Raw genomic sequence first — 21,962 nt, 5'->3', positions numbered from 1 at the left:
AATATTTATTCAATAAAAAAAATGATTGAGTAAATAAAATTAACATATACATTTTTTTATTAAATAAACACACACATGTTTATTATTTAATAAATATTTACTTAGAAATATTCAAACAAATATTTATTAAAATTTAATTTTTTTTTTAGTATTTATTTGGTGTTTTATTTGTTCAGTTCACATATTTTTTATCGATGAAACACACATTTTACGTAAATATTTTTTGATGAAGATGCGATATTTATTTATTTATTTTTTTTTTTCAAATGATTCTAACTTTTCGGTGACCGTGATGTGGAATTAATTAACTCGCGCGACGCGATCGTTGAGCACCCTCTCGCAACCGTGAGGCAAGTAGTAGCTCGTGCCGGGGTTACGAAGACCAGGTGCTCACCTGCTCCTTGTTGGGTGGCTGGTTAGGCTTGGCGCCCCCTTTTATTCATGCCCCCGGTAAAGCCCCGTGGAGGTTCGCAATGCGAGCGAACGGCTGGGCACAGACGGTAGCGAGCATCCCTCATGCTTTGGGGATACTTACGGTACTTAAACGTTATTGGGATATCGATAGTCAGATAGTCTGACGATTGGCGATGGGAAAGTTCGATCAAACGTAAATATCGTACGGCATTTTTTTAAAGTTTGTTCTTTAAAAATATGTTTGCAAGATCTCTTCATCTGATATCTTTTTTTTTTCCAAAATGGTAACACGTTCTTGTGAAGCTGAAACATACATTTCTGGATAACATACAACTTTGTTAATTCGCACAATTATTGATGTAATTATTTATGACATATTTATTAGTATCACCCTTAGCAATTTAAAATTGAGAGATGCAGTCGATCGCTTACGTTTCATTCATATAACGCAATGACATGCAAGGCTGACACAATTACATACTAGATATTTGCTCTTTACATCTGAATCAGTGGATAATCAGTGTCAAGTATGCCACTGGTAATCAATGAATGAAATGTGAGATCCCTAACCTAGCTGATTTTTATTATGTGATCTAACTAATCTTGTTTTAGTGCATAAATTCAATAAATATGATATTGGAAAATTGAAATTAACATACAGATATCAGTATTTTAGTTATATAATGCTCAAACATTCTTCCTTTTTTAGTTGAACTTCACTGATATCAGTGCCAAGTATATATGCCACTGAATAATTAGTGACTATCCACTGATTCAGATTTAGAGAGTGTATTTAAAAATTTTATTTAAATATTTATATATTAGAATGTTTTTAAATAATTTTTTTATTTTTTTAATTCATCGTTGTTGTTTAGAATTTTAATTTAATTTGCACACGAGTAATGAAAAGAATTAATAATTAAAGAGGATAACTCTAATTATTCGCGAGTAAACACATACACACATGTTCGATGAAAGTTTAGTACATGCATAAACGCATCGTGTGTGCATCGATACTGACCTACCCTCGTTAGACATCAACACATCGAGAGACCGTTAAGAATACAGCTGTCTCGCGCGAAAGACTAGGGTCCGTATTTCCGACTCCCTTTAACACTACGTTTAGCTCTAAAGGTGACTGACCGATTCCGTATCTTATTTTCTTAATGCGATGATCGAGTTCGATGACCCGATGAGACGGAAAAACAATTGTAATGAGTTTACAACTCTATAAATATTTATAACATATAACCAGGAATGATAAGAGGATAACAATTTAATTACTAATACATATATGCGATACTAACTAATCTAAGTTTTTTTCTAATCTTTTTAGACATAAAATGTGGATGGCTGCAGTTTGTTTAGAGCTTTTTATTATTTATTAACGTTATTATTCTTTTATTTGAATTGAAGTAAAAGCAAGAGACTTGAACGCGTGGAAATTCACTTTTCGAAGTTTTACTTGTTTAAAGAAAGCTCGGAGAAAGTGTCAATTCATTTGTTAATAACAATTTTATTATAATAACGGAGTAATAACAGAAAAGATATGAACTTTTAGCATAAAAGGATGGTTTTGCTGAAATATCTAAAAATTTAGCTATAATAGATACAGATCTGAAAATAATTTCATTGGGCCATCAAAATACAATAGTTATGTAGGACGTTCAAACTGGTTGCTAGAATGTCAAAACTTTTTGGAACATTGTTCATTATATTTGAAATTTCTACATAATTATTTTGACGTTTTCTAACAAAATTATTTTCAGATATGTATCTACTGAAAAAAAATTACTAAATCTTAATACATATTTCTTTGAATAGTATTCAGTAAACATTTACTTACAGTAAATAAATATTTACTTAAAAAATGATAGTAAAATCAATTTAATTTTTATTAAATAAATATCTGTTTACATTTATAATAAATATTGACGTCAAACTGTTTAAATAAATATATTTATTAAAATTTTAATTTTTTTTCAGTGTATCTAAATTTTTAAATACTTCAGCAAAATCATTCTTTCCGTGTATAAGTTATCATATTTTTTTCTTTATTTGCATATGAAAAGACTACGTAATTCGCCGCCGAAATAATTCAAGTGTGATAATCGATATACAACGGCGGCGTTTTACATCCTAAATAGAGCTTAATTCAATAGATCCCATATTACGCGAGTTATGGTCGGATTAAGAGAACGTCGCAGGCGTTCGCAGCCGGCCACGATCTTTTGCACTCTTCGACGACGTTATCGCCGTTGCAAATGCCGTCGTGCAGCGGCATGGAAGTGTTGCGCCGCCACATGGCGCGTTTCGTTCTCGTCCGTTGCCTTGAAAGTCCGTTGCGCGAGGGGTACAACGACGACGGGGCGAACGGGGCACCCCTATATACACTACCCGGCTCTAGTATTGAGCTGGGCTATATCCGAGACGCGTGTACGCCCGATAGCTAGGCACCATGGACAGACATACACACGCATGAAGCGTGCCACTCGCGTGCAAATTAGGTAATTACCTGTCGACGTGCGTCTTCGACGACTGGCACGCTCTTTAGCCCTTTGGAAGAATAATACCGATCTGCCGTCGACTAATCTAGCAATCGGAATAGTAATCGTGTATCTCGCGTTAGGGGTGAAACGCTTAATTACGCCTTTTAATTAACGCAACATACGGTTTCACGACATGCTGTCTTCGGAATTCGCGCGAGACTATATTTATGATTCAACTTTACTTAATCCTAGGCACATTGCCTCTTTTTTTACCCGAGAGAAATTCCACTCTAAAATTTTTTGGTACACATTTTTCCAATTTTTATTAAATAAAGGTTTTAACATTTGAGTTGAAAAACTATTTAGCAATGTAACAGAGATGTTGGAAAGTAATTCTGAATTTTTGAAAGCCTTTTTCTAGAATAGAGACTAAAAAGATTTGGGCTGGACAGAAAAAACCCAGAGCGTCTATAAGTAAAAATATGTATGCCTACGAAGAGTTAACATAATTAGCATTAGACTAAGTAAAATATCTTGAAGTGTCAGATAAAAATAGATAGATAAAAATATATCACAACAAGTGAAATAATCCGCAATAAGTTCATTGATGTATTGACTATTATTTTCAGAATAAATTTTTGTGTTAAATTTTTTAACACAATGTAACTAATTGGCGCAACGCTTTAAAGTTAGCTACATTGTTGTATAATTACCGATTTCTCTGCGTATAAAAAATCAAGCCGGGTTCCGCAAAGGGAATTAATGGGGGAGACAGAATAAAAAAATGCGGCGGCAACCGTCAGCGCAGATGAGCGAATTGAACGGTACAAAAGACGTTTCTTTGACCAATGGCTTTCCTATCAAGATTTAATATTTAAATGCCCCAAAATTTTATGCCATGGCAAAGCTAAAGGTACGGAAGGGAAGGGGGAAAGACTGACGAGAAAAGAGGGAGAAGAATGAAAGAGGTTTGGGTTCCTCGGGATCCTCGGGGTCCCAAGCCATTAACATATCCTGTAGGGCCGGTAAGGCAGGTCTCGCAATATTTCGGAGAAGGCGAAGGTTGGCACTTTCGCAACCTTTAACGGTCGCGGGCCCGAATTACAAATCGCCTCGGGTACGGATTCGGTGCGAATTCCGTGGATACCGTTGTTAAAAGCTGGGAATGAGTGAACGTGGCTTAGGGCACGACCAACGTCGCAATTGCGAGGCAATACGTGTTGAACATCAGTGGGTGAGTCCTGTTGTTTCAATCCTTAACGTCTCCACGTTTCACTAATATGGCTCGTTTTAATTAGTCGATTTGTGTACTCTCTAAAACTAAATCGTCTCACTCTTAAAAATTGAAAATTGAGCCACTTTTTCCAGGTTGGCTCAATTTTCATTCTTTAGGGTGGGATTCAACTCGAAAGAATTTGGAGAACAGAGAACTCTGTGATTAGAATTAGGCGATAAGGCGCACATAGTGATAGCGATTGGCACATCTCCGGGGTTGGTTGCCATCCGAGAGGATTCCAGTTTTCCCTTCTCGCGATTGCGCCCGGGGAAGCACCTTTTGGCGGATCCGTTGGATGAAAAATTCGTTGAGCGCGTGCCGGCTGCACGCACGACTCGACTACCCCTCGTCTTACTACCCTCGCTAATGTCGAAAGACGGAAGAAGAAGCGAGCGAGATAGAGAGTAGGGTGAGCTTAGTTATCGAACAGGCCGACCGACCGACCGACCAGCCAACCCCCCGTTAGGCTCTCTCTTGTCGCTTGTTTCCTTACCTCGGTCTCTTGTGTCTCGTTGCGATGTCTGGTCCCGATGCGTCTGGTCCCCGTCCCGTCTCGCAACTCGTAACAGGGTACACGCTTCAACTTTTATTCCCACCGACGACGTTCCGTTCTCGCAGACTGTTATTCAACGTCTATCCGCTTTTCTGTTCCTGTTCACGTTCGAACGCGGCGATTAGCATTGACGTAATTTCTCATGAGATCGATACCCGATGATGCTGAAAAACGTGTCTCGCACGTAATCATCACGCTTCTAATAGTGCGAATAAATCTGTAAATTTTCGCTGCCATACGTTTATGGCATGGGAATTTGAACTCAGGCCGTATTACACCGGTTTCCATGTCTGGCAATTTAAATAACATGAATACGACTGAATATAATTAACTCGTAGCTGGTTTTTATTCAGAATAGAAGCTTACTTTTTTATATTTTTTTGTATAAGTTTTACTGTATTGTTTAAGGTTCACGTTTCTGACCTGAAGATCTGTCATCTTATTCGCAGTCTTGATACGAACATCCATTTAAGTTTATTAGTTATTATTTACATTTAATTGATTAATGTCGCTGCATGAAAACGTGACAGTTTATCAATTCTTATCTTAATCTTCCGATATTCAACGGCCTTATCACTTATCACCGCAAAAAACCCGAAACGGTTGGATGGGATTGGGGGACTACCCTTCGGGACCCTTAGGAACCATACAGTGGGGTACGATGGGATATAACAGAATGATTCATACACGCACATTAACCACGATGCTGGGAATCCGACTAACGAATCATGTTCAAATGGCGTACATCTTTTTTACGAGTGATAGCCAAAGAGAGATCGCCGTGCGGTCCATTTTCTGAACGAGGAACATACGTAGGTAAATCCGACTACATTAACAGTGCATAAAACGATGCGCAGGTAAATTTGACTACATTAACAGGAAGAATGAGCGGCCGCTGTCCCAGCTGATGCTTGTACTCACGGGAAGACCGATAATACCCGTGTCAGATGGTTTTACGTAACGTATATATCTAATGTGAGTGATATGACAGAAGCTCGTGTAGAAAATACCTATATACAGTATACTTCAAAATTTCAATTTTTTATATAAAGATTTTTCCGATTATGAAAATTGAGAAATGATGAACCACGTTTAATTTGCCGTGATGAATAATTAATTCAAAATTCTTTTTTGTTTATTAAAATTTAATGTGTACCATAAAGTAGCGAAATATTTTCATAACCTTAAAATTTTATTGAATATAAATAAATCGAATAGAATCGGCAGTTTATATTTCTGTTGAAGTAGTGTCTGGAAATTAAAATTGCTATTTCTTACTCGCGTATAAGTAACTCGAGAATTATATCAAAATCTTAATTTTTTGTATAAAAAATGAAATCCACAAATTATAGAAAAGAAATTAAAATTGGACCTTGCATAGTTATTTGAAGTAATGTGTAGCATTCGATGAAATAAGTGCTTCTGTTGTTCTTTCCCTCTTTCTCTCTATGTCTATCTGTCTGCCTGTCTGTATTTCTGTTTATATGCTGCAACTTATGAATAATTTAAGAGACACAATTTTAAAAGACATATACGTATTTAAACTGAAAGTATATTTTTATGCATTGGGGGTACCTTCTGTGATACCAGAAAGGATTCTCGTTTTACGACTTTATTTTTATAGTAAGCACGTACTCGAGTTTTTTACGAGTTTTAAGATGATTACGACAGTTAGGCCTCGCAAGAACGGCTTCGATGCGAAACAAGAGCCGCCGTCCTCGACGGACACGGTGGGGTAGGTTACACCTGTGCGAGCATGTTTAAAATATATAGCACATGGTGCGCGCGTTCTATCTCGTTGCACCACGGTGCACCGCGTGTTTAGCGAGCCGCTGATGCCGATGGCGATGGCCTCGTTGGCGTCGCAACAGTTTACTTGTCTGCTTCCTTTATCTTGCTCGTTTTATTATCACCGACATGTCCTCCTAGATTTTCTAATCCTCCATTGGACAGTATATGATTCCCACCCTTCCCTCTAAATGCAATTACACGCGTGCACGCACGTGAATCGCTCGCGTCGGGCAAATTCATAGCACGGTCTCTGTAACCGTGGCACGCGCCGGTTGGACCGGTCGGTCCCGCCAATCGATATCGGATAGTCGAATATGCCCCTCGTAGGCAACGCATTTTAAGTCTGTACTAAACTATTGAGATTGAAGATTATATATTGAAGAATAGAATTCGATCAATCAGATAATCTTAAACTTTATCCGTTGTATTCCTATGAGTAATTGAATTCTAATCCCCAATTTACAATTCTCAATCTCTAGTGCATAGTCCAATATGATACCTCTTGACGAAACGTTTTTCAGTTAGGCAGCATATCTAGTTATAAAATGTCTCATTAATCTAGTTTGTAAAATTGTTCATAGAGACCATTCTATATTTTACAAAGTGGATTAACGAGACACTTTATAAATAGACATGTATAAACTAGAGATCCAATAACAGTCTAGCCATGAGTGATTTTATAAAAAAGTGAGAAAGAAAGATGCTATCTAAATTCTGGAATGAAATCTCATTTTAAAGAATGAAAATTGAATTAGTCAAATTGAGTTGATAAAGAGTGAATTTTCAATTTTTAAGAATGAGAGTTCACTCTTCAGGATGAGATTCACTCTAAAAGTTTTAGAGAGTATATATACTTGTATGTTTCATTCTATAATCTTAATTAAAATTACAGAACGAAACAGTAAGTAAGTTATAAAGTGAGATAACACATATACAGGGAAAAGTACATACTTATATCTTTCTCTCTCATAGGATTTTGACAGAATCGCTCGTGGACTCTGTTATAGAACTTCTAGTATAAATTAGAGTCTGGCCACGAGATGGGAAACTTTTGATTGGCCCGTCTTTTTGTTAACTTCAGTAAATTAGACTGAGGCAGCACATATATAAAAAGAAACAATATATATTTTTTCTCACTCTTATTTTGACAAAACTGCTCGTGGCCAGACCCTATTATAGAGTCTCTAGACTAAAACAATTTACGACATAACGTTGGAACGTTACACCTTTTGATCTTTGATCGTAATGAAAGGGTGAAAAACAGGATAGTTTAATCGTATATAATTCAAGTGTTTCCGGTGATATCGTTAAACTAAATGTACGCGGTTTTTCGTATGGTTATCCGCGCGAATGGAATTGTAAGAGATATAAAAGTACGACCAGGCAAGGATCACGCCCATCAGGGCGGTTAACCGAGGAATCGCATCGACGCTGTCGAAGGCGCATAGCGTGACGCGTTCATGTTCCTTTGCATACACACACTTAGATCATACATTGCGCCAGCCAGCGGCGAACTAACGCCACTTGGGGGGCAGACATATGAGCACACATGGGGCGGCAGTCACCACCTGGCATCGCGTAGCCGTAGTTGAATACCGACCCACCCCTATACGTACACGTAACTACGTACCCTGAAACGCGCGCGGTGCGACCCCAACCCCTCGACTTGGCTCGTGCCGTCGTACATTGTCGTAGGATAACGCGACGCCCGTCCTCGAACGCGACGGAGAAGAGGAGAGAGGGGTATAGTACGGAAGGTGGAGAAGAGAAAAGGTCGGCAAGACGTTGCAGAAATCGAGTTTCTCTCGACCTTCCTCACCCTTTCCTTACGTGTACTCTTCGATTTTCCTTCCCTTCCGCGCCTTGTTCGTTTGCGAATTTCGAATTTCGTATCTGCCAATGCAATTTTTGATATAGTACATAGATAGTGACATGGTATACGCCAGTGACAGAAGATAGGAGTCAACGAACTTGATGAAACCCAGCTCGATACGTTGATTGTAATATCGATTTCCGCCTGCATCATATGCGAACGCACACGTCGAATGTGTCTTTTGTGATCAACGACATATTACGGGTACCGGTCGAGAGCGAGCGGGAGCTGGTGAGTATTTGGTGTTCTTTCCCTCCCCCCCCCCTTCCCAAGTTTCACCAATAGCGAGGTTCTGTATTGGGAGGGTTGATAGGTTATCATTCAACCGGCTCGTGGATGCCACGTGCGGGTACGTTACGAGCTAGTATACATTTCGTTTGTCGCAGGTTAATGACAATGTAACGTTCCGCTTGTCTTGCGATACATGGTTCTAATGGAATTGTATCATTTATCAAACGACAATATATATTTAGAAAGAGAAAAAGAATTTATTCTCGCGTAAGACATCGAAGTAAGTTCGTGAAGGGTTAAATAATAACTTTTATAAGAAATTAGGAATTTATTAAAAATAATTTTTTTTTCGGAAGGGATGATTGTGCGAAATATCTGAAAATTTAGCTAAAGATCTGAAAATATAATTTTGTAGAAACATGAAAATAATTATATAGAAAACTCAAGCATGGTGGGCAATACTGCAAAAAGTTTTGACGTTTTAACAATCAGTTTGTCCGTCCTGCATAATTACTTTGATAGACCAAAATTTATGTTCATCTAGCTAAATGTTATACTTCAATAAAACCGTTCTTTCCGTATAAAACTTTTTTATTATAATTATTTATTTTGGAAAGTGTTTATAAAAATATTACTTTGGTTAATATCTTTGGAAATTTGATTACGACGAATTAAGTATTAAATAAAGCTAAGATTTAAATACAACTGGAGGTCTAAACTTAATTATTTGACCCAAGACACTTTTGAGAATTGGGTCAATGTTATCTTATCGTAACGTTGGTTAGTAACCGCCGCAGTGGCAGTTAACACGTTAACTGAGGTTTAACTGATTATTCGTTTGCTCTTAGAGGCAGGACTAAAAAGAGATAGGGAACCGTAAAAGGGTAAACGTACAAGCTCAGCCAGTTGTAACTTACCCGTTTACGGGAACGGTTTAGAATTATTTGCGATAGATTAGTATTGCGTGCCTGGTTGCTCTTCGTTTTCCTCTGGAAGATTCGTCATGTGTGTCGGCTACATCCAGAGAATTAGACGCAGGATCTCGCGGAGGGCTAACGAAATTTGTCCTGGAATAGATATACATCTCTTTTTTTTTTCTCTCGGCTAAAACGCGGCGAAGCACAGGGTGTGCTTTATTTTTAACTGTACTCGCGGGATCCATACCCTTAATCTCACATGAGGGCCCCACGCTGGCGGGAAACGGCTGGCGGGTGTACGTGTTCCTGGTGTTTGCGCGCATATAGGAAACGGATGTCGTGAGGCGTTTATCTAAAATTAGAAGTGTTCTCGATACATCTATCTCGCTTCCTTTCGTTCTTTTCCTCTCGTTCTCTCTCGCGCGGTATTAGTATTATGATTTGGTCTGCTTGCCATGCACGCATTGCTTCTCGTGGCTTCGCTGTGGAGTGGAGTCACGACCGTTGAAGCGTACTTGCACATGTTACACAGCCGCAGCCGCTGCCTGTTGCTCGCTAGGGAATGTCGCGTTAATTAGTGGGGGAGACTGATGGTCGTTCTCGCAGTTGAATTTACATTGATATAGCAAAGTTATGCTCGCATTGGGGCAATTATTAATTGTAACAGCAACATTCTGCCTACAAACACTATTAGATTGATGAATTAACGGGTGAGTCGTTGCGTTCCACAATATTCTGTATTGCATTGTCAACATTCGTCGATATCTTTGACCATTAAAACCACAGACTTCTATAACTAGACTATTTACTTCGTCACTGTGTTTGTTACCAAGCAGTGTCTCTGATAGGACTGCCATTTTATGGTCACGTGATACACTCAGATCATTTGTATACTTAAAGTATAAAGATAGTAGGTACACATACATGCATAAGTGGACATAGACAAGGATTTCTCGGCACCACTTATATTATCTCTGTCTAAACAACCGAAGTGAGTTTAATTAATTATAGAAGTCTGTGATTATAAGTCGATGTCGTCTATGTGTTTTCTGGGTGAATTTAATTGTATAATGTTTTATATTTATAATTTATTTATTTATTTTATAATTTATAATATTGACACAATTATCGCATGACCTTATCGCAGTTATAAGTTTTTAATATAATTTTTAAGTATAATTAATAATTAATAACAAATGCGAGTAAGAATACAAAATATTATTTTATTGTTGTTTAATTTTAATTTTTTCTATTTGTATGACCTATTCTTAGATAATGTATTCTAGGACAGAAATAAATATTTAAGTTTGTCAGCCCCTCGAATTAAAGTTCAGAAAAAGTAGGGCCAAGTTGAATCTAATTACTCCATAAAGTTCCCTTGTGCCATAAGTTTATTCCCCGCGATAGGTCTTCATACTTAACGCATAAATACGCTCCGCCATCTGTTCGAAACTGTTGATTAATCTCTTATGACAATTTGCACGAGATCTAAGGTGGCAAGCAGGCTGCCGCGAAATATTTAGCAATGCTAAGGAAACATCACTGTTCAGGTAGAAAGGGTGGTAAAAGGTACAAGCATCAATGTGAGGGAAACGGACCGAGAAGGAACGTTGAGATCAGTGATACGTTGACCTTTACGAGGCCAAGGTTCTCCATTTCAGGCACTACGCTCGCCTGGAAATTCGCGTGAATCCATCCTACCTTTCGACACGAGTAGCGCGAGGGTGCGTGTCACGGTTGATGCCTCCGACTTCCTGCGGAAGTGCGTTACGACGTATATAGTTCATGATCGTCTCTTTTACTTTATTCTGCTTTTATCTGCCATTCGGTAAGGATTTTGTCTTGAAGTTTCGCTTAATCGCGTTCCTTTTGCATTCGATCTCTTGTCGAATACTTTCTTTTCAATCCAATTCATGCATGATTCAAGATACAAAATTTAATTTTGGCTGTAATTATTCTTGAAAGATATGTTTCATTTATCTTTCGAGATAGATATCGAGCGGCAAAGTGTCGGCCGGTTTATTTTTGAAAAATTGGAGAAAGAAAATCTTAAATCTTAAACCTGTATCTTTTGTCGAGCAACGTCTCCCGTTTAGTGAGATTTAAGTCTAAATTTAGGGACAAATTCCTGGCGGGAGATGTAGCGAAGAATTCTGTTCGGGATAATATCTTACTCGGTAATCAAATAATATAGCATGAAAAAGATATCAGGTACAAAATGCAGAATAAATTATACAGTTGTCATAAAAATGTATCATATGTATAATATATAAGTATGCCTTACAACCGCCGAGAGAGTCAGTCTACATTTTGCAGTCGTACAAGGAAGACATGGAAGTTTTTAGAGGAATATTTGCGTTCCTGTATTTCGTTACCGTACCGAAATTAGATGTAATAAAGAAGTTACCTACTGAAATATCCGGCATGATATTTAGCATGCTAGACGACCGGTCACTTCGATACGCATTGATGGTCTCTGTGACATGGAGAGGAATTTCTGCCTATGAACGGAAACACGCGGTGCAAAAACAACAAAAGATAAACTAGAACGGTGTTTACTTGATATCAAATGTATCATTAACATATTTTATAATCACGGGATACAATAATTACTGTATCATGTGATTATCAAATACTCAATGCGACATCTATTATATTTTCAGGCAACATAACTTTTCAGTTTTTCTTTTGTAATTAAATAGCGTCTGCTTTAAAGGTATTCGCTAAAATTAGTTATGTAGGAATTACATTTATGATATATATTTTCACGTTGTTTTAAATAAATTTACTTGATTATCACAGAGAGAGAAGAATAATTAAAGGAGCATTTGCGATCTGTAATTACATATAGAAGAAATGATTTTGTAAAATATCTAAAAATGTAGCTAGCTAAAGATGTGAAAATAATTTTGTTTGTGGATCATTAAGATAATTATATAGAATTAAACTAGTTACTAGAATATTAAAATTTTTTGCAACGTTATCAATGGTTAAGCACTCTAATTATTTTGATAGTCCAACAAAATTATTTTCAGATCTGTATGTGTTTCTAGTTAAATTTTTTAATATTTTAGCAAAACCGTTCTTTCCGTGTACAGTTTATTAAAATATTTCTGTACCAGAGAGGAGAGATAAAAAATAGAAGATATATGAGACACATATGCCACATGCTAACGTTTCATCGCTGAGGATGTTCGGCGCATCGTAGGTCGCACCCCTCGTCTTCTTATTGGTGCGACATGAAACGATTAACGACCGGGTCCCTCCATGTCATTCCATTCTTCCGGCCTAACTGCAGACTGATCTTACATTATGTGGGAGACAGGGATGTATACATTTTGCGCAACGAACGGAAGCAATGAGAGTTAATCAATACAAATAAACGAATTTGCGTGTCCCAAGTATCTCATGGAGATTATTATAACACCTTTGATAAATTAAAATTCTTAATCAATTTTACTGTGGAAATGTATAAAAATATCGAACTGTTCTTTGGAATGCCAAACACTTTGTCGGTTGTGACACCTATTCAATGAGAATGTCGGGGACGAAGGGAATCATTTCAAAGTGCAATGTCCGTAGGCAAAACGATTTTTCTCGACGCGTGTCCCACATGGCACGCACGTGCGACCTCTGCCATGTTTCTCGGATTTCGGGATACCTGGGGTGCACTTGTCACGCGGAGATTGGACTCCGCTGAGATTGTGATTAAGGTTGAATGGTGAGTTGCAGATGGTGTTAGCAGTTCTACGATAGCGACGATGATAATGCCGGCCAGCATGATAATTCCTGATTATTACCTCTTCGCTCGCGGCGCTATAGATTTGGCAGGACCAATTGTTATCGGAACGAAAGCCCCAACTAATAAAGAACAACCACCCGAGCAAATAAACGAACGAGCGACCGCGAGATCGCGCGTGATTTCATAGCGGCGTCTTCAAGATGACCCACATCCGCGTCTAGTTCGCATCTTGCATGCGGTTAGGAGATTCGCGAGAATGGGGAAATGGGATGCATACGGCTCCATGTGCGGTCCTATGAAAGAGAACACGTGTTCCCACTGGCATTCTTACTGGTCCAGTCTTTTGTGCGTGCCAATCTCCGCCGATGGCGCCGATATTTCTGCAGCGCGCGAGACGTGATTTTTATGTTTATTGTGATCTCTTCCGAAAGACCACGAACTTCCTATAAAATTCACTTCGATGACAGGCAACTGTGTTATTGCGGAACACGATCTGTCTAACATCTTTCTGTTTTTTGTTTCAGGTATCTTCGGCACTTCTCATCGCGTGAATGATCAGAGAAACGAAGGGTAAGTCTATATTAATTTTCGATATATTGTACATATAATGTTCATTCTGTCATTTGTACATCGTGCAGCGTTATTCGCGATTTTTTCGATTTAATTAAGACGATAATTTATGATTACTTTTAAATGTCGTAAGAATATATAAAGTACTAAATCGTGATCTTAATTTTAATTGCAACTCTTTTGTCTTATGAGGAGTCAAAACTCTCTTGATTACCAATCTCTTGAACGGTCATGAAATAAAAATGTTGGAAGACAAACTAAAATATTAAAAGGAGGATATTAAATTAGGAATTTTTTAAAAAAAAGTTTTGATATCGTATTAAGGATTATTTAAGTGGAATCGAATAATATATCACTCATCATGGGGAAATATCGAAAACATGGAAGAAATCGTTATTAAATACAATAAAAACGTTGATAAGACATCAAGACGTTCTAGGAATTAAGCAATAAAAACTGTATTGTTAGTACTTAAACACTTGATAAACATGTTCGTTATTCGAAACTAGAATTCGAAACCGAACAATTTTCGTCAATTGCTCGAAAAATTTCCTGATAACTTAACATCCTCCTTTGAAACAGAAAGAGTACACTTGTTACAAGTGTTTGCGACGATGGCATTATTTACTGTAAACCTGGGCAAGCTATTATCACAGCTGTTGCGCTGTCTTTAAGCGTTCGCCCTCTATTCGATACACGTCGTTCGTCGATGCTTTCGAAACGTGCCACGATATCTGACCGGCGCTTCAAAGTGAACGGCTTTTCTTAGGCGCGATTAGGAATAGTCGCGCGTTTATTAATTCGTAGGAACGCGTTCTGTATAGTTCGTCAGTTGCGTGAGAATTGACCCTAGCTTTTCCGTTCGTTACACCGCCACCGAGGGCTCCATTCATGCTCGCGATTCATTCATCGCGTTTCACTGAGAGCCTTTTCTCTCTTTATGCGGTCTCGTCGTCGGTATCGCCGTTTTCGTACGGTAGGTTACTATACATCCACCTAAACTTAAGTCCAAGCTCGGACCCAGTCCCGGCCTTCGCCTACGGCATTTCTCGTCTTCCTCCTTCTCCTTCTTCTACCATCTCTTTTTAATCCGAGACTGGCGGGAAATGACAGCGCCCTTGTCGCTAAGCCTTTACGCCTCCCGCACTTCAGCTTCCTGCCGGTGTTTTACGTTTCTCCACTATAAAAGAGGAAATGTTTATCCCACGATCTAGGACTATCACACGTCTTCTTTATGCATCTTTCTGCGAAATAAAAAGTCATTCGTATCACGTAGACGAAAATATTGTAGTCGTGCTGATAATCATAACGCTCAAAGTATGAGACAAAATTCAAAGTGATGATCTTTTTTATGTCTTCAAGATTTAGGAATTGGTTAAAAAAGACAAAGTGCGCAAGGGGGATTATTTATTACAGTTATTGAACTCCCCCCTCAAATTTTTTGAGACATACTTGTTTAAACAATTGCCTATTATTATTTCATAACTTTAACGTCTCGAATGAGAGTATGATGAAAAGAATAATTTGCTAGAACTACGAGAAGCTCTAAATATTTACAACTTAATGACGTCAACGACTTCAAGTATGCTTTTCGTCCTTTGGGTGGTCCTGCAGATTTAATTACACGTGTTAGGTTTTCGATAGAATCGAAGAGTGTAAAATGACATAGGATACCTGAAACGTTGATGGGGAAAAAATTCGATATTCCTTGGGAACCTTTACATCCCTATGCTCTTTGTTCTTAGTGTGTAGCTAATGAAATGATCATGCATGTCGTGCTTTCGCAAAAGTATATGTTTAAGATATGTCCATAGATTGACTATGTCTTATCGTAAGTCGATTGAAAAACGACAAAATAAATTAATTTATTCGCCGGATTTGGCGATTTATCGCTTACAAACCAAAATGTTCCGTAGAAATGCATTGAAGTTAACGTGTTCTTGTGGTTTTGTTGTGGGTGAATTAATGTGGGAAACGTGAAAAGATACCGTAATTAAGAAAGAAGATGGACAAGCATTGGTTTTCTTTGTTGCTAGGCGAAGAATTATTTCCTCTTGGTATGCTTCGTTTCTTTAAGGGCCTTTCTTGATGGCTCCAGCCATCTACCCCCTCGTCTACTCCCGCGACTGGTCCCACGTTCCTCCTCCTCTTCTACATTCTACCGCCTCTATTTATCTTGGTATGAAGAGAAGTATACGACCGAAAGTCTACTTCGAAAGTCTACTTTGTAGAACGTAGTAGAACGTGTTCTACGACTCAGTATTTCGAATGGTTATAATCTAACGGTCAAAATCTTAATGGTTAGATGCTGGAATCCAAATAGTCATGGCATCCGAATAGTCATGGTATTCGGGGTACAATTTGATTTTTTTTCTAGTTAACGTTACTTATGTCGTCTACAATACGTACCAGGGACGTAAACTGCAATATTTATTGCTAATTAACATCAAATTATTCTAAAACATCACGCTGTATAATTGTAACTATCATGTAGAGGTTTCGTTTTGTGCTTTTCCTTATTTATATATATATATATATATATATAAACTTGGTTGCTAATTGAGATATATTTGTATAAACAATTACTTAATATTTCATCATTTTAATTCAAGTAGAATAGAGTGAAAAGAATAACTTTCCAGAATTAGAGCTGGTTTAAATAACAGTTTTATTAATGATTATTAAGAATCAGAAAAAAGATAAAATTGTCTTATTCAATAGACTATAGGCACAAGTTGTAAGTAGAAAATGAACTCTTGGTTTTGAATCGAAAGTGTTGATATCGGATATTGATGATTTTATTTAGATATCGCGAATTTTAGGCTAATATCGAATTTTAGACTGATATTTTTTTTATCGAACAGTACCGCGTATTGTATCCGTTTTCAACCGAACTGCGCGCGAGGAAGCAGCTGATTCTACGAGCGCCATTTTTGTCGCCAACATTAAAGAGGAGCCGAGCTTTAAACTTTATCTTGGTATTATGATAACCAACATGTTTAAACTGCGCCCTTCCTAGGAAGAAGTTCTATCGTGAAAAAACTCGCGATGTAGAACTGATAACGATGTTTGCGAGCTAATCTGAAATCGGAGAGGATTGAGACTACAGAGATGTAAACAGCCGGGTCGGTTAACTAACCAGAGAGAAAATGAAACAGAAAAGTCAGTCAATTCATGAGAATATTGAGATAAAAATTTGCAACGTTCTGTAATTAAATAGGTCATTTGTACATAGTTAACTTGCTCGTTACAGTGCCGTATAAAAACTGCAGCACGAAAGAAATTAAATTCCTGCTTTTTAAAGTTTATTTTTAAGCATACATTTTACGAGTGATATATTTTTAAAAAATTAATTTTATTATTTATAAAATAAATGCTGTAAAAATTTAAGATTTTATAATTTTGCTTCGAAATTAATTTTGCTTTGTAAGAACATTTGTCAAATAAATTATTGTCAAATAATTGCAGTCAATTGAACAATTAACCGCGAGAAAGGAATTGCTACATGAAGCTTATATTGAAGCTTACATATTGAGCCGGAATTTTCTTTACATACAGTCAAGGACTTAGGGAAGAGTTTTAAGATTTTCAGAAAACATTTTTCATTTCTTTGTGATATTATCCTCTTGAAAGCGCGGGAAGAAACTGGTATCGTCTGCAGGGATGCCAACTTCAACGGTGTTCGTGCGAAGATATTCGCTTTAAAGAAACCGCAGTATATGTATCAAGAATCATATTTCACGAAAATTCCAAAATCCTTAAGTATTTATCTGATTTAAAAAAAATCGCTATTGTCTTCACGAATTGTCATTAAAGAAAGACTATACTGGTTAATAACTATACTGGAGTTAAAGGAGAAAATTTATATTGCTTTTCCTGCTTAATCCGCAAGAACCCGTATATAAACCCTTTAATTAAATCTTCAAGAAAGTCCCTTCTAACGTTGCTACTTTGTTGTGGCCTGGTCATTGTCCTCGTTATCTTCCTATTACTCACGTCGACATCTCGGACGAGATGTCGTCGATAAGCCACAACGAGAGGGCGAAAAGTCGAAAAGCCACAGTAATCAGCGGAGAACTTGAAGACTCGTCGGATTCTCCCAAATATCGGATCCCAGTATCTCGCGGCGCGGGAAATTTACTGGGCGTATCTCGCGGCGAATGCAAATGCTCCTCTTCCACGTCTCACGGTTCCCAGAGGCGTTGAATCTTCGCCGAACGGCATTCCAAACGGCGAAGAACGACGACGCTTACCATTGGCCGACGTTTCCCGCCAAGACGTTCCGGTATGGGAACCAGTTTCGGCGCGTCGTAGGGACTCTTCCTGAGTTAATCGCCATCGATGCACCAATACATCCGTCCTTCCCATTTTTCTCTCTTTTTTCTCCGCCTCTGTCTGTCTTGTTCTTTTAAGCCCATCCTCCTTCGACGACTTTGTCGAATTTTACTTCATGTACTTCGCGTTTTTTCTTTCCACCATTTTCCATTTTCTATTTTCAACAATGGTAGCTGCAAAATAGAGACATTTTATTTTTCCGGCCAATAGAAATATTGATGAGAAAAGTGAAATGTCTCCTCGGGGAGGAGTATAGCTTCCTTTTCTTTTCTTCGGAGTATAGAATACTTAAAGAGTTAATGAAATGAGAAAATAAAGAGAACAAATAACAAAATTAGCGAGTATACTTCGTATAAATGTATTAAATTTAAATGACTTCCTTTTGCTTATTTTCCAAATTGGAACATTATTGCATCATTTATGTAAATTATATGTAAAAAAACGATAATTCACGTTTTATTTGTAATTTTTTGCTATTTTTATTAATCTGGATCCCCCACCATCACAAATTAAGTTTAGATCTAGCAAAAAATTTAGAGCTATAATTTATATGCTAATTTGTTGCTCCAATCCGAATCTTACGTGCTATTGAACTCTTATGGTGATAATGTAATTCATGAATTAGTTAATCCATAAATGATTCGCTAAAACCGTTGATTTCTTGGAGTTCACATGAGAGAAGCGCGGGAATTCAGGCGCCGCCTTTATGTCTATATGTCCGCAGCGCATACAAACACATGATAACGTGTCTCATATTCCGAAGGACCCAATTTTATTGTATCTCTCTACACGAGAGACCTGTATTAGGATCGCGCCTTTATCGATACAACAAATACAAAGCACTTCCAAAGATATCCAAAAGAAGATCTCTGAAAGACATTTTTTCGCAGCACGTTCCTGGCGGGACGTTAGACTCAATGGCGGTGCATCGGCGTATTATTACAAATACAAAGCACCTCCAAAGATATCCAAAGGAAAATCCCTGAAAGACGCATTTTTTCGCAGCACGTTCCTGGCGGGACGTTAGACTCGATGAATCGCAAAAGTTGCCGCGCGTTTTTCTGCCCTCCCGACAGATCGCATTCCCACTCCTTCTTTCCTCCTCCTTCTTTCTTCCTTTAATCATCCATCTTTCTCTTGCGGCGGTATAGATCGCCCTTTTTCTCGATCTAGTCACCGATCGACTGATTCTGTAAGGGGGCGAACACCATGTCTTGGTTCTCAGGTAGGTGTGGGAAGAAGGTGGCTACTTTCTGTGGTACCTGTGCGATAGTATTCGTACTGCCTCCTGTCTGGTGTAGGGCTTGCTTGCCTGTCTAACTCAGATCTACCGCAGGACCCCAACGAGTGAGAACTCTAGAAAAAGAGAAAGAGAGAGAGAGAGAAAGGGAGGGACCTGTGGTATTCGTTCTTGCCCGCTCTGTGTGTGGTACCTGTTATTGTTAGTTTTGCACGGTTATTGGTTCTGTACGTTATGCACTTTTGTTATGTGTACGCCTCTAGCTGCTGATTTGTCTAAAGTTAACCGTAGGACTTAAGGTAGTTATACGAAAATATCCAATAGAAAACTTTAACTTTTAAGTGAAAAAAAATGAAATGACCTTTTCAGAAAAAAACTCTGAAACAGTTCTGTTGTTTCTCACATTTGCTTACTTGGCCTTCATCATCTCCTGATACTTTTAATCAGAATTGGCAGTTTAAAACATGCTTAATTATTTTTTTTAATATGTTTTTAAACATGTTTTTTTTTCTAATACTGTTTAAAGCATATTTGAAACATTAAAAACATTTAAAAGAAGAAACATAATGTTTTATTCTTTAAAAAAAGGATTAGTCTTTGCCAACCCTATTTTCAATTAAAAACATAAATATTTTTGAAATTAATTGATGCGTAATACTCGGTGAAACTGCAATATCATTAAAGTGTCTTAAATCATTACGCCTTTATATAACAATTATATCATTATATATAATAATTATATGTAATAATTATACCATTTTAAATAGAAAAATATCCGAGCAGTAAGATTTCAAAGAGGTCTTCTAAATATTTTTCACGTGTGGGGAAAAAATGGGAGGGAATTCTCGGTTCTGGAAAACATTGTGCCAGCCTCCAGAGCAGGCTTTCTTAGTCGGAAGCTTTCTTCTTGTTACGCTTGAGTAAGCAGGTTGACGTTCAGTAATATTCGAGGAGCAAGCATTTCTCTCAGGATCAAGTAACCGACTTTCTTCTCCGCGTACGTCTGTGTGTTTTTCTTACACGCATGTATTTTCTTAACGCTACAGATTCAGCTTCCATGACTCTAAAGTCTTATAAAAGCCATGTTATTTGCAAGATGCTCTCTTACAAACAGGAAGTAATTATTTTCTCTCTTAAAACAGTAATTGTTTTCTCTCTTAAACCCCCTTGAATTTGGAGAGATTAAAAGATGGTCCAGAATCATACATTGCAAATCCAAGTGTATAAAAAGTGACTTCAATATATGTGTGTGTGTGATTAGTTTTCCGTGTAAAAATGACACTCTGCTATACATTTAAATCCATATTTGTATGGATTTTAGAGTAATATGTTATTTGTATACGGAAAATTAATCACATATTGAAGTCATTTTTTATGCATTAGCAGAGTACTCGAATAATTTTGAAGCGTGATAAAAATTGGCCCGTTCCCGCGTGTTCCGTTTGCAAAATGACACTTCCGTCACCTGGAGAATCCGAAACCTTGGCGTCGCAACGGGATCAACACTTACGGAGACGAAGGTTTTTATTATACGGAAATACCATGCGATCCGCCGGCCTATCCAAAACTTGAAAAAGTTCTTTTCGTGTCGCCATTTATATTGTAGATCGGAATGAGGTTTTTACGAGAGATTTCCCGAAATTTTGACCGTCCCAAGTTTCGTTTCTGTTCTTCCTCTCAAACTTCTTAAAGCCACACACACTCGACGAGCACACTCAACAGAAGATGAACCGTGAGACGACGAGTTTGCCAGAAGAAACTGGTCTATCCATGGTCCCTTGTAATGGTATATGTGGCTTTCACGCGGGACCTTTTAGCCATTTGCCATGATATGTGCATGTGTATAGGGTATACGTGTGTAACACCCTGAGGGATAAACCGGCAAAAGAAATAGAGAAACAAGGGTAGAAGCTGCCGCCATCGTTACCTGGTATGCTTTTTAAATAGGCGTTTTAAAAATGGCCGAGGTTTGCCCGTCCTTGGGTCTCTATAAGCGTCAGCTGTGAGGGATGTCAGCTGATTAGGTTTTGGCGGGAAAACGGAGCTCCGCCCGCGAGAGCCCGTCCCGTCGCAGTAACAGATAAATCGCATCGGTCAATGCTCTTTTACCCGGGAAAAAATTTTTCTCAATGATTAGAGGATACGTCCATCGTTCGCCGAGGCTGTGTTCTCTTTCACGGTAGCCAGGCAGTTAATTACCGGTTGTTATGGCGCTAGAACACCATACGTCCCATACTATATCTGTGGTTTTTTGTGGATCCGTCGGTCGGCTGTCTAACAATTCGTCTGTTATAATTTTGGCACTTTATGCATAAATAATTTAAGTTTTTAGTTTAACATAAAACTACAATATATATATATATATATATTTAAAAATTAATTTCATTTATTACGAATTGCAATTATATGATTACAAAATCTCCAAATTTACACCCATATATCCGTTTATGATAAACGATCGTATCAGATAAAATTTGGGGCAATAACTATACAATAATTATTGTAATAAATCTTTTATGGCAATTTTGTCT

At 37.7% G+C, this 21,962-nt stretch overlaps 1 protein-coding gene across 1 annotated transcript in view; it reads left to right on the top strand.

The window, feature by feature from the left end:
* LOC108761488 (M-phase inducer phosphatase) overlaps positions 1-21,962 on the top strand; it is a 54,875-nt gene that overhangs the window by 5,041 nt on the left and 27,872 nt on the right. Inside the window, exon 3 of the mRNA XM_018508094.1 lies at positions 13,811-13,856. Coding sequence (XP_018363596.1) covers positions 13,811-13,856 — 46 coding nt within the window. The remainder of the gene's footprint in view (positions 1-13,810; positions 13,857-21,962) is intronic.

The sequence above is a fragment of the Trachymyrmex cornetzi genome, unplaced genomic scaffold (genome assembly GCF_001594075.2).
Source record: "Trachymyrmex cornetzi isolate Tcor2-1 unplaced genomic scaffold, Tcor1.1 scaffold248, whole genome shotgun sequence".
Lineage (NCBI taxonomy): Eukaryota > Metazoa > Arthropoda > Insecta > Hymenoptera > Formicidae > Trachymyrmex > Trachymyrmex cornetzi.
Note: the sequence above shows the minus strand (reverse complement) of the source record. Positions and strands in the feature narration are given on the sequence as shown.